Below are 12,177 nucleotides of genomic sequence, written 5' to 3' on the forward strand. Positions count from 1 at the left end.
TGACCGTCCACAGTGGGTGTGGGTGGGGAACAGGTTGTCCTTTAAATCAAGGCCAAATCGTAGGACAACTAGCTGGCGTGGTCATGGAGGGTGGGCCAGAGCGCCAGCCCACAAGACTGCCGTCCCTCCCCAGCTGGGGGATGATCTAAGATGGCGTCAGGCGGGCTGGGCTCCTGGAGCACCTCCAGCAGGACCGCAGCCCGGGGGAGAATGTGAGAATGTTTGAGAAGCGTCGGCCGCAGCTCTGCCAGCTCCGGGCTGTGATTACGATGACTCCCGCACTTGGAGCTGTGCAGGGGACGCTGGGGGGTATGATCACTGTGTGGCAACCACAAAAATGCAGAAACGGGGGGGGGGGGGGGGACTGGGTGGTGGCACACCCAGTTACGTGCAGAAGGACCTGGGTTTGAACCCCTGCTCCCCACCTGCAAGGGGGTGCTTCACGAGTGGTGAAGCAGGTCTGCAGGTCTCTCTCCCTCTCTGTCTCCTCCTCTCCTCTCAATTTCTATATTACTATCCTATCAAGTAATATAGAAAGAAAAGAAAGGGTGGGGGTAGGTGGTGGCACATCTGGTTGAACACTCATGTTACAATGCGCAAGGACCCGGGTTCAAGCCCCTGGTCCCACCTGCAGAGGGAAAGCTTTGTGAGTGGTGAAGCAGGGCTGCAGGGGTCTCTCTTCCACTCAATCTCCTCCTTCCCTCTCACTTTCTGACCGTCTCTATCCCATAAATACAGATAATTTAAAAACAAAAAGAAAAAAGAAAAAAATGGCCACCAAGAGTGGATTTGTAGTGTCAGCACTAAACCCCAGCGATGACCCTTGTGGAAACAGAATAAATAAATAAGTAAATGTCGATGTTGCCCGGAGCCCGGAGCCCGGAGCCGCCTCTGCTCAGCAGAACCCATCTGGCCTGAGGCCTAAGAGGTGTCCCGTTCTAAATGAGCACCTGCCTTCTCGGTCCTTCCCAGGGTTTTCTGTGGTTTTGCCCAGCCCTCCCCTGCCTGGCCCTAGTCCACCGGTCCTGCTCAGATGCCCTCTGGGATGGTTCCCTTTGGGAGGGTGACAGTGGGAGGCCCGGGCCCAGGAGTGTATCACTTGCCTGAGACTTGACCTGGTTTTTGACAAAGAGGCAGGATCTGTCTCCCCGGCCGGGACACCACCACAGCAAGCTCAGTGAGAATTCACATGCCTCCCTGTCTCCAGCCAGCTTGGGTGGGGGGTGGGGGAGCAGCGGTTGGGTGGTGACTCTTCAAAACCATTGCTGCAGGCTGACCTGGACAGCAGACTCGCTAGACCATAATCACGGCCTCAGGTTCAAGACTGGCCCCTGCTGCACTGGAGGATGCTTCCTTGCTGTGGGTACCTCTCTGTCTGTCTGTCTTTCTATCAGAAAAAAATTTAAAAAGTGCACCCACAGCAGTGAGGCCAATGCAAGCAAGACAAGCAACAAAGGGGTTTGGCTGCCAAGTGTCTGGGATCACGGCATTTAGCTGCTGTAAGTTTGATGTGTTTTGAGTCTTTCTGCGGAAAGACTCAAGAGTGTGTGATTTCATTGCTCTCTCCATTCAAACGGAGAGACAGAGAGACACCACAGAAAGGGGTTTCCAGCAGTGTCCTGCTGAGTGAGCTCTTTCTGGTCCTCATCAAACATATCTTTAATTGGAAAAAAAAATGCAAGCATATCCTTCCTTAGGAGTCTGCAATGAATCTCCCAGTAAGGCTGCTTAAGCACCTCACGTAACCCTGTGCCCACACTGGGGAACGGAAGACCCACTGCCATGTGTCTTCACCACAGTCTGAGGTGACCGACTCGCTTACAGAGCTGGCTGAGGCGCACGAGGGACCTGGGCTCCCTCACAGAGCCTCTTCTCAGCCTGCAGGACCTTCGAAAAAGCAGATTCCTATGCAAACTCAGGGGCCCCCTCTGGCGGGCGCACGGCTAAGGAGTTGTCGCAGGCTGTTTTGAGCTGTGAAGCTGCAGGTTCCCCTGAGGTGGTCCCAACTGCACAAGAGAGAGTTCTCTTGCGCTCCCCACGGCCCCGCGGGCGGGTTCTGCTTTGGGTACTTACAAACAGCTTGCTCTTATACAGGTACTTGCTCCGCCCGCTGGAGTCTTTGACTTCTTTGCTGAAGACCAGGGACATCTCGAAGAGGAAGAGATGCCTCTCCCGCCCTTTCCGGATCAAGGTCTTGGGGTCCCACACCTGGAAGGATTCCTGCAGGATGAGCTCTCCCTGAGACTCGATATTTTCGTCAAACCCTAAGGCGTGGCGGGGGGAGGGGACAGAGAGGCACAGTCAGTCTGAGAGGTAAGGACAACGTGAGCTGTTGAGGAGGCACCAGGACCGGACGCCTCCGAGGCCAGCCTGGCCCTGGCCCCTCAGGTCCACTTCCTGTCTGCCCCCCCATCCCCGTGAGGGTGGCGGAGCCCTGAGACACAAGCCCAGGAATTTGTGGCGGCCGTGGTGATACTATTTCTTATTCACACGGGAACGCCCCAGAGTCGAGTATGAGCACAGCGGGTAACCAGAAGTGGAAAGTCGGGAACGGAGATGGGAACGGAGGTGTTGATGTCCCTTCTGCTGGACAATTTAGTGATTTCTCCAACAGTTTCCATCTCACATCAGTTCTTTCTTTTCCCCTTCCCACCCCCACACCCATGTTGGGAAATTGTGTAGATTTAGTTGAATTAGGCAGGGCCCACAAACCACCCTATGCTAGTGTGGCCAGTCCCTTTATCTACATACCAGTCTTCTGCTTTGTCTTATAAATGACTAAAGGTCTCCTCCCCACCATGTTATCCCCTCAGGGTATTGCTAATTCCCCCTCCCCCCCCCCAGCTAAAACGATAGCAACAGTAGCTGAGGAACTTCCCAGCGTGCCTTTTTCTTTTCTCCACCCCCTTTCCTAGCCATCTCGGTTCACGACTTGCCACTTCCGGTTTTATCCCATAAAACCCACTTCTGTTCCTGGTTTCGCTCTCTTTTCTCTCCCGCGTCCCTACCAGGAGAAGGGCTGGCATGCAGAGCGGGAGGCGGCCATTACGGTTTGGTGCCACGTGGCTTAACCCGCTGTACTCACGCCCAACTCTGGGGCGTTCCCGTGTGAATAAAGAATTGTATCACCACGCTGCCATGAGTTCCTGGATCCTCTCTCCCGCCCACAACACTAGCCCAGCACCCCTTTTTTGTGGCCACAGAGGTTATCACGGGCTCAGTGGCTGCACAGCTCCATCACTCCTGGGGGCCAGTTTTTCTCCTTTTACTGGACAGAAATGGGAGACAGACACAGAGAGGGGGGAGGAAAGGAGCCAGAGAGGAGGAGAGACACCTACAGCACTGGCCCACTGCTCATAAGCCCTCCCACCTGTAAGTGGCGGATCTGGTGCCAGGACCTGGGTCCTGGAGCAAGGCGATGTGAGTGCTCTACTTGGTGCAGCACCACCACCGCCCCCTGCCTGCAGATGGGCCCTGTCTCCTTAAGCTGGCACGAACCATCACCACTACCCCACCCAGTTCCCTCCTGCTACAAAATGGGTGGGGTCCTCTCTCCAAAGCCCTGCTCTGGCCTCCCTGCCCACCCTGGGGAACGGCTCCCTGGCCCCTGCTTCTTGGTGCCCATGGCAGACTCTCCATTTGGCTCTTCTCTGCCTGGAAGCAGCCTGTCCCACCAGCAGAAGTCCCTTGAGGCTGCTCAGAGAAGCAGACGCTGTCCTGTTCCCTGTGCCCAGAGGGAGAGGCTGCATGTGGCTTCCAGTGCCTGCCCTCCTGGATCCCTGCTCCTGCCTCCTCCACCTCCACTGGGTGACTGCTCACGGGGGCCAGGTGCACCCAGAACCAGTGAGGGAAAACGGGGATCTTCCTGGACTCTGCCTGGGGGCCCCCCAGCACCACTGCCCTGACTGATCCTGAGGCATCTGGGGTTCATGGTGCAGAGGGCGGGGGGGGCTTCGGGGACCAGGGGAAGCCTCCTGCATAGCAGCAGCCCTGAAAGTCTCTCCCTGATAAACAACAGGAGTCTGGTTCTCTGTCACAGCCCACATTCAAATGCATCAGCAAGTGTACAGGACTTGCCCGTGCAGGGATGCAGAGATAGAGAGGGGGTGGCAGGCTGGGGGCACTGACTCAGTCAGCTGGTACCAAGTGACAGGGAATCCTGGGGCTGAGTGTGTGGGAGCCGTGCTCTAGTTAAGGGACAAGGTCAGGCAGAGCCAGGCTTCTGAAGAGGCCAACAAGGGCCAGAGATGGCTCCGCAGGTAGGGCACAGACCTTTCTGTGTCTGGGGTTCTGAGACTGATCCCCAGCATTACATGGCAGCACCATGCACAGCACCCAGGGAGCCCCATGGAGGGCGAGGCAGGGCTGTGGGGGTCTCTCCTCTCTCAGCACCATGGACAGCACCCAGGGAGCCCCATGGAGAGTGGGGCAGGGCTGTGGGGGTCTCTCCTCTCTCTCAGCACCATGGACAGCACCCAGGGAGCCCCATGGAGGGTGAGGCAGGGCTGTGGGGTCTCTCTTCTCTCAGCACCATGGACAGCATGTGGGCGAGGGGCTCCATGAATGGTGGAACAGGGCTGTGGGGTCTCTCCTCTCTTAGCACCATGGACAGTGTGTGTGTGTGTGTGTGTGTGTGTGTGTGTGTGAGTGTGTATGTGTGTGAGTGTGTGTGTATGTGTGTGTGTGTATGTGTGTGTATATGTGTGTGTGTGTGTATGTGTGTGTGTATGTGTGTGTATGTGTGTGTGTGAGTGTGTGTGTATGTGTGTAAGTGTGTGTGTGTATGTGTGTAAGTGTGTGTGTGTATGTGTGTGTATATGTGTGAGTGTGTGTGTGAGTGTGTGTGTATGTGTGAGTGTGTGTGTGATTGTGTATGTGTGTGTGAGTGTGTGTGTGTATGTGTGTGTGTGTGTGTGTGTGTGTGTGAGTGTGTATGTGTGTGTGTGTGTGTGTTAGCTCCACGGATGTTGGGGTGGTTTTGTGGTCTCTCTCCTCTCTGTCTGCCTTTCTGTCTCTACCTGGGGACAGAGTTAAAAGTTTTATAAGGCAGGGCGGCCACTGCCTAGCCCATCACCCACAGGATGCTCCCCGCCATTCCTGGCATTGCCCTCAAGTATCTCTGTCACACAGAGGTCATGACAAGCGCCTCTAGAGGGAAGCAGTGAAGTGAACTCTTCAAAATTGAAGACACCACTAAACTCTTCTCTTTATCGACACAGTTTTCTTTCTTTCTTTTTTTTTTTTTTAAATGACTGACTTCTTATTTCTATATTTTGAGAGGAAGTCCAGAGTACTGCTCAGCCCAAGGGCGACCCCACGGCTCCAACCCCAGACCGCAGACATCAGAGTCTTGAGCTTCAGAGATGAAAGTGGTTGTTGTTTTTTTGTTTGTTTGCTTGTTTCTTTACTTCCAGGGTTATTCCAGGGCTCGGTGCCTCCGCTACAAATCCACTGCTCCTAGAGGCTATTTTTTTCTCTTTTGTTGTCCTTGTTGTTTATTATTGTTGTCATTGATGTTGTTGTTGTTGGATAGGACAGAGAGAAATGGAGAGAGGAGGGGAAGACAGCGAAGGGGAGAAAAAGACAGATACCTGCAGACCTGCCTCACTGCCCGTGAAGTGACCTCCCTGTAGGTGAAAGGCCAGGGGGTTGAACCGGTACCCTTACACCGGTCCTTGAGCTTCGCACCATGTGTGCTTAACCCAGTGAGCCACCACCCAGCCCCCTCGACAGTTTTTTTTTTTTTTGCCTCCAGGGTTATTGCTGGGCTCAGTGCCTGCACCGTGAATCCACTGCTCCTGGAGGCCATCTTACCCCCTTTTGTTGCCCTTGTTGTTGTAGCCTTGTTGTGGTTATTATTGTTATTGTTGATGTTGTTCGTTGTTGGATAGGACAGAGAGAAATGGAGAGAGGAGGGGAAGACAGAGAGGGGGAGAGAAAGACAGACACCTGCAGACCTGCTTCACTGCCTGTGAAGTGACCCCCCTGCAGGTGGGGAGCCGGGGGCTCGAACCGGGATCCTTTTGCCTGTCCTTACGCTTCTTGCCACGTGCGCTTAACCCATTGTGTCACCGCCCGACTCCCCCCCCCCCCAATACTTTTTAAAGAAGACTTACATATTTACTAATGAAAGAGACAGAGATAGAGACAGAAAGGGAGAGAGAACCAGAAGCTGAGGCTGGGACTCAGGACGTCATGCTCACAAGTCCAGTGCTCTGGCCTCTGTGGCCCCGGCACCCAGGCCATGGGAGTGATTGAACCCGGGGATCGTGGGGCACCGGACATGTGCTCCCAGACTCCACCAGCAGGAGTGTGCCGCGAGCCGGGCAGGTGGGCGGCCCCGTACCTTCCAGCATGCTGAGGTGCATGGCGTCGTTGGCGCGCTTGGGCACACTGAGCATCACCTCCAGGCCGTCTTTGATCTCCCCCTTGCCTTCCTCACAGCAGGTGAGCAGCTCCTGGGGGCGGAAGGGAGGAGTGTCTGCAGGGGCCAAAGTGGGAGGCCCTGGCCGCAGGAGACACCTGTTCAGAGCCCAGCCTCCAAGATGCTCAGTGAAAAGAGCTCACTCATGTTAGCTGCCATGCTCAGACGCAACTAGTAAAGCCATGGGCCCCCTGGAATATTAAAATACACCTACTAGCTTTCTCCCAGATGGAGACTCCCAAGTCTCACCTGTTATATTCTTATCTTTAGGTTCCTCATTATTAAACGATTTGTTCTGCTTTGTATCTTAATGCTTTTCAGCCACCAAGTTGCAGATGCTACCATGACGCCAACCTAACTTCCCAGGGCAAATGACCTCACTAATGTGTCCTGGAACCTCACCTCTCCAGAGCCCTGCCCCACTAGGGAAGAGAGAGACAGTCTGGATCAACCTGCCAACACCCATGTCCAGAGAGGAAACAATTACAGAAGCCAGACCTCCCACCTTCTGTACTCCCAGAGAGATAGAGAATAGGGAAGCATTTACTGGAGAGGGCGGGATATGGAACTTTGGTGGTGGGAGTTGTATGGAATTGTACCCCTCTTATCCTACAACTTTGTCAGTCATTATTAAACCAGTGAAAGAGCTCGCTCTCTGGACAATGCAGGTGCCAGCAGAGTACCCTCCCCACTCCATCACCTTCAACTCCTGGTGCCACCAGCACAAATGCCCCCCTCCCCCCAGCCGGGCAGGACAAGGAGAGCCTTTCCAGCACAAACACACCACCAGGGTACCCTGTTCAGAAGCTGCTTCTCAGTGCTTCCTGATCTTTCTTTCTTTTAAAATTTATTTTATTTATTTTTCCCTTTTGTTGCCCTTGTTGTTTATTGTCACTGTTGTTATTATTGTTGTTATTATTGCTGTTGTTGTTGTTGGATAGGACAGAGAGAAATGGAGAGAGATGGGGAAGACAGAGGGGGAAGAGAAAGACACCTGCAGACTTGCTTCACCGCCTGTGAAGCGACTCCCTGCAGGTGGGGAGTCGGGGGCTCGAACCGGGATCCTCATGCCAGTCCTTGCGCTTCGTGCCACGTGTGCTTAATCCGTTGTGCCACTGCCCAACTCCCCCTTCCTGATCTTTCTTATCAACCAAAGGAGTAGAGTTGCCATCATTTGTGGCTCCCTTTTCTGTGTGCTTTCTCTCTCTCCTACTCCTCCTCATTATTATTATTGTTATTGTTATTACCACCACCAGGATTATTGCTGGGGCTCGATGCTGGCACTACGAATCCATCAGCTTTAGTGGCCAACTCCCCCCCCCCTTTTTTTTCTATTTTTATTGGATAGGATAGAGAGAAATCGAGACAGGAGAGGGAGATAGAGAGGGAGAGGGAGAGAAAGACAGACACCTGCAGACCCGCTTCACTGCTCGAGAAGCCCCCCCCCCCCAGGCGGGAAGCAGAGGGGCTCAAACCTGACCCTTGCACATGGTGATATGTGCCCTTAACCAGGTGTCCCATTGCCCATCCCGTGCTTTGCATGTTTAAAGGCTTCTTTTTTAAAAGACATTCATTGATTTAGGATAGAAACAGAGAGAAGTTGACAGGGAAGGGGGAGATAGAGAGGAAGAGAGACAGGCACCTGCAGCCTTGCTTCACCACTCGGGAAGCATTCCCCCTGCAGGTGGGGCCTGGGACCTTTCTCAAGAGGAAAATCACACACTCCCCTTCTGTACTGCTAGCAGCGCCCAGGCCCCCACTCTAGTTCCACTAAGATGCACTAGCAGGGCGGACGGCTGGTCTGTGCCCACTTCAGAGACATGTATCCCAAGGGGCCGGGCGGTGGTGCCCCAGCCTGAGCACACGTACCACCATCCGTTAAGGGTCCAGGGTTAAGGCCCTGTCCCTCCCCTGCAGGGGGGAAGCTTCACAAACCATGGAGCTGGACTGCAGGTGTCTCTCCTTCTCTCATTCTTTACCCACCCCCTTTGTCTCTCAATTCCTCCAACTCTATTAAGAAATAAAAATCTGGGGGCCAGGAGGTGGCGCACCTGATTGAGGGCGCGCATTACCACCTGTGAGGACCTAGGTTCGAGCCCCCACTCCCCATCAGCAGTGGGGAAGCTTCATGAGCAGTAAAGCAGGTCTGCAGGTGTCTGTCTTCTCTCCCACTCTCTGTCTTCCCCTCTTCTCTCCATTTCTCTCTGTCCTATCCAACAACAATGACATCAATAATAACTACAACAATAAAACAACAAGGGCAACAAAAGGGAATAAATAAAACCTAAAAAAATTAAAAAACAATAATAATAAATAAATAACAAAAAAGCGCTTAAAAAAAAAAAGCAAATGAACCTGTCTTTAAATCCCTGCCCTAGAGACTGGTAAGTGGCAGTGTGAGAAGCTCAGTTCCCAGAGGCCACACCTGCACCTCAGGCTCAGCGCAGAGCAGCCAGCCAGGCTGAGTGGAGTAGAGCTGGGCTGCCCACCGTGCAGCGTCTCTCCCTCTCTCTCTCCTTCCTCATCTTATGTCAGAACTAGGTCATTTTATGTCAATCCGGTCCAGGTCCCAACACAGGGAGTCAACTCTTAGCTGCTCTGAGCTGGGATCAATGTATTAAAAACAACAACAACAATAGGGGGGTGGTGGGGTGGTGGTGGTGGTATACCTGGAGGAGAGCACGTTACCATGTGCAAAAGGACCCAGGGTCCAAGCCCCTGCTCCCCACCTGCAGGGAAGCTTCATGGTCTTTAGGTCTGTCTGTCTGCCTTTTCTTGATTTCTGTCTCTATCCACAATGAAATAACTAAGATAAAAATGGTCAGGCATCAGACTTTCAAGTAATAATAACGATGATGACAAGAATCTGGGAGACGTTCACTGCTAGCATGGAACACGTCACAGAGACAGGTGGACCCCCCCAGTGGCTCTTGCCGGCGCGGGTGGCCCCACCTACTTTGAGGAGGAGCTGGTACTTGGTTATCCGCTGCACCGGCTTGATGAGGTAGGACGAGATGGAGTTGGCCAGGCCGTGCCGTTGCTGTATCTCCTGGACCCCGGGAGGAGACAAAAGGCAGACGGGACGGTTAGCTGGCAGAACGGACTGGAAGCGAGCCCTCGGTCACCCCCACACCGAGCGCAGCACGCACACGCATCATGCAGACTTCTGGAAACAGAGCGAACACCTTACAGACTCTGTGTTCAGTGTACAGACGTACAGATGGTGATGCTCGGGGCTGTGAGGTGGCCCAGCGGGTACAGGGCACTCTTGGCAGACCTGAGGCCTTGGGTTCAACCCCTGGTGTGGGTATATGCCAGAGTGGAGGGGTGCTCTGGTCCGAACCTCTCACTCAAATATACACCTGCAAACCACCCCGCTCAGTCAGCCTGTGACCTGGAGTGTGGAGGCAGTGGAGTTACGCTCTCTGAGAGATGGGCGTCTGTGTGCAGAGAGCCAACAGAGGAAGCCAACGCCCCCTCACAGCTGCCCCACCAGCCTGGCCCTCAGACTGTCAGCCGGGGGCTGGACTGGCATAGATCAGGCCCGGTCCTTCTCCCCTGTTCACTCTTGTTGGCCTAGTTCTCTCCCAGGACCTGCATGCTAACCCTGCTCCATGTGTGTGATACTGAAATTCATTCATTCATTCATTCATTGGATCTGGGGCTTCACATGTCTGATTTCGCCATGCCGAGATCTGTTTTAAATTCAGCTATAAACAGAGACACACCAGTCTGAGGGTATGGATCCATCTGCCAACACCCATGTCCAGCAGAGAAGCAACAGAAGCCAGACCTCCCACCTTCTGTACCCCATAAAGAGTTTTGGCCCAAACTCCCAGAGGGGTAAATGACAGGGACGTTTCCATTAGAAAGGATGGAACAAAGAACTCTGGTGGTGGGAACTGTATGGAATTATATCCATATTATCTCAACAACCTTAGCAATACTAAGTCACTAATAAAAAATTAAGAAGACGGCAGCACTGGAGCTTCCCCTGTTGCCCTGGCATCTCCTGTGCGGTGTTGGGGCTAAGACCTGGGTTTCCCACAGGAAGACACACCACCCTTCACAGTGAGCTCCTTCTCAGCCTCTCACAGAACTGTTCCAGGAAGAGTTGGAAACCTGCAGCTCTTAGTGAAGTGACCCCCTGGCAGGTGGGGAGTTGGGGGCTTCAACCAGGACCCTTACGTTGGTCCTTGAGCTTTGTGCCATGTGTGCTTAACCCGCTGTGCTACCGCCCGACCCCCAGATTTCCTTTATTCTTTTTTTCTTTTTGCCTCCAAGGTTACCGCTGGGGCTTGGTGCCTGCACCACAAATTCACTGCTCCTGGAGGCCATCTTTCTCCCATTCTTGTTGTTGTTATTGCTGTTGTTGTTGGATAGGACAGAGAGAAACTAAGAGAGGAGGGGAAGACAGAGGAGGGGAGAGAAAGAGAGACACCTGCAGACCTGCTTCACCCGCTGTGAAGCGACCCCTCTGTATGTGGGAGCCTTGCATGAGTCCCTGTGCTTCACACTATGAGCGCTTCAAACACAATGTACTGCCGCCCGGCTCCTCATGTCCTTTACTCTTTTTTTAAAAAAATATTTATTTATTTCCTTTTGTTGCCCTTGTTTATTTTTTATTGTTGTAGTTATTATTGTTGTTGGATAGGACAGAGAGAAATGGAGAGAGGAGGGGAGACAGAGAGGGGGAGAGAAAGACAGACACTTGCAAACCTGCTTCACTGCCTGTGAAGCAACTCCCCTGCAGGTGGGGAGCCAGGGGCTCGAACTGGGATCCTTATGCCGGTTCTTGCGCTTTGAGCCACATGCGCTTAACCCGTTACGCTACCACCCAACTCCCGATGTCCTTTATTCTTAAGATGTCTTAGGACAAGGGGGTGTTTGATTTGGTTATTTACGTCTTCTATCTACTAATCTAACTTTCACTTCATCTCTTCATTTTCTTCTGTGGCGCTCTGGGTTCCTTTCCCTTTTCTAGAAAGCCGGGTGGAGGCTCGGAATGATGCTGCCTTTCCCACCCCCCAGACAGCATGTGAAGAAGAGCCCAGCCTCCCTGGGAGGCTCTCACTCACATCGAAGTAGGATCCCGCGTGCTCCAGTATGAGCTGAGTAGAATCGGGCTTGTTCTTGCAGTAGGTGACGTACATCTGAAACTTGTCTGCCTACAAACAAACCAAAGAGTGTGAGCCCCGCTTCTCGAGCTGCAGGAAACCAAAACAAGATCCAACAGCTTTTAAATCAAGAGAGGATCTGCAAGGGAGAAGGACATGTAAGGCTGGCAGAAAAGAAATGCAGATTTATTACGCAAAGTGAGAAACACCCCCTGCTTACACACACACACACACACACACACACACACACACACACACACACACACACAAACATACTCCCCTGAAGCTTCGAGATTCAGCAAAGTGGGGGCGGGGCTCACTCACTTTTGAGTCAGTGCAGATCTGGTTGGCTCGGGCCACCTGTCTGCCTCCTGCCCAGTGGACAGACCCCCTAGGGGAGGGCCTGGGTGCTCTCTGAACCCCAAGGCATACACTGAGCCCCAGTAACACACATTCCTATTTCCAGCCCTGGCAACCACAACGCTATGAAGACAACAGGCCACGCTTCCCCCCATCCACCCATGGGAGAAGGGACCCTGCCGGCCTCCCCCAACACGGCCTGGCGGGCGCACGGCCTTACCCAGGTGACGAAGCAATGGCCCACGTCCTCCGGCAGCTGCTCGTACTTCTCCAGCT

At 53.4% G+C, this 12,177-nt stretch overlaps 1 protein-coding gene across 1 annotated transcript in view; it reads right to left on the bottom strand.

The window, feature by feature from the left end:
- TRIO (trio Rho guanine nucleotide exchange factor) overlaps positions 1-12,177 on the bottom strand; it is a 232,244-nt gene that overhangs the window by 81,718 nt on the left and 138,349 nt on the right. The window contains exons 27-31 of the mRNA XM_060191927.1: positions 12,122-12,175; positions 11,503-11,592; positions 9,381-9,473; positions 6,347-6,458; positions 2,074-2,264 (exon numbers count right to left, since the gene is read on the bottom strand). Coding sequence (XP_060047910.1) covers positions 2,074-2,264; positions 6,347-6,458; positions 9,381-9,473; positions 11,503-11,592; positions 12,122-12,175 — 540 coding nt within the window. The remainder of the gene's footprint in view (positions 1-2,073; positions 2,265-6,346; positions 6,459-9,380; positions 9,474-11,502; positions 11,593-12,121; positions 12,176-12,177) is intronic.

Source organism: Erinaceus europaeus, chromosome 5, assembly GCF_950295315.1.
Source record: "Erinaceus europaeus chromosome 5, mEriEur2.1, whole genome shotgun sequence".
NCBI lineage: Eukaryota > Metazoa > Chordata > Mammalia > Eulipotyphla > Erinaceidae > Erinaceus > Erinaceus europaeus.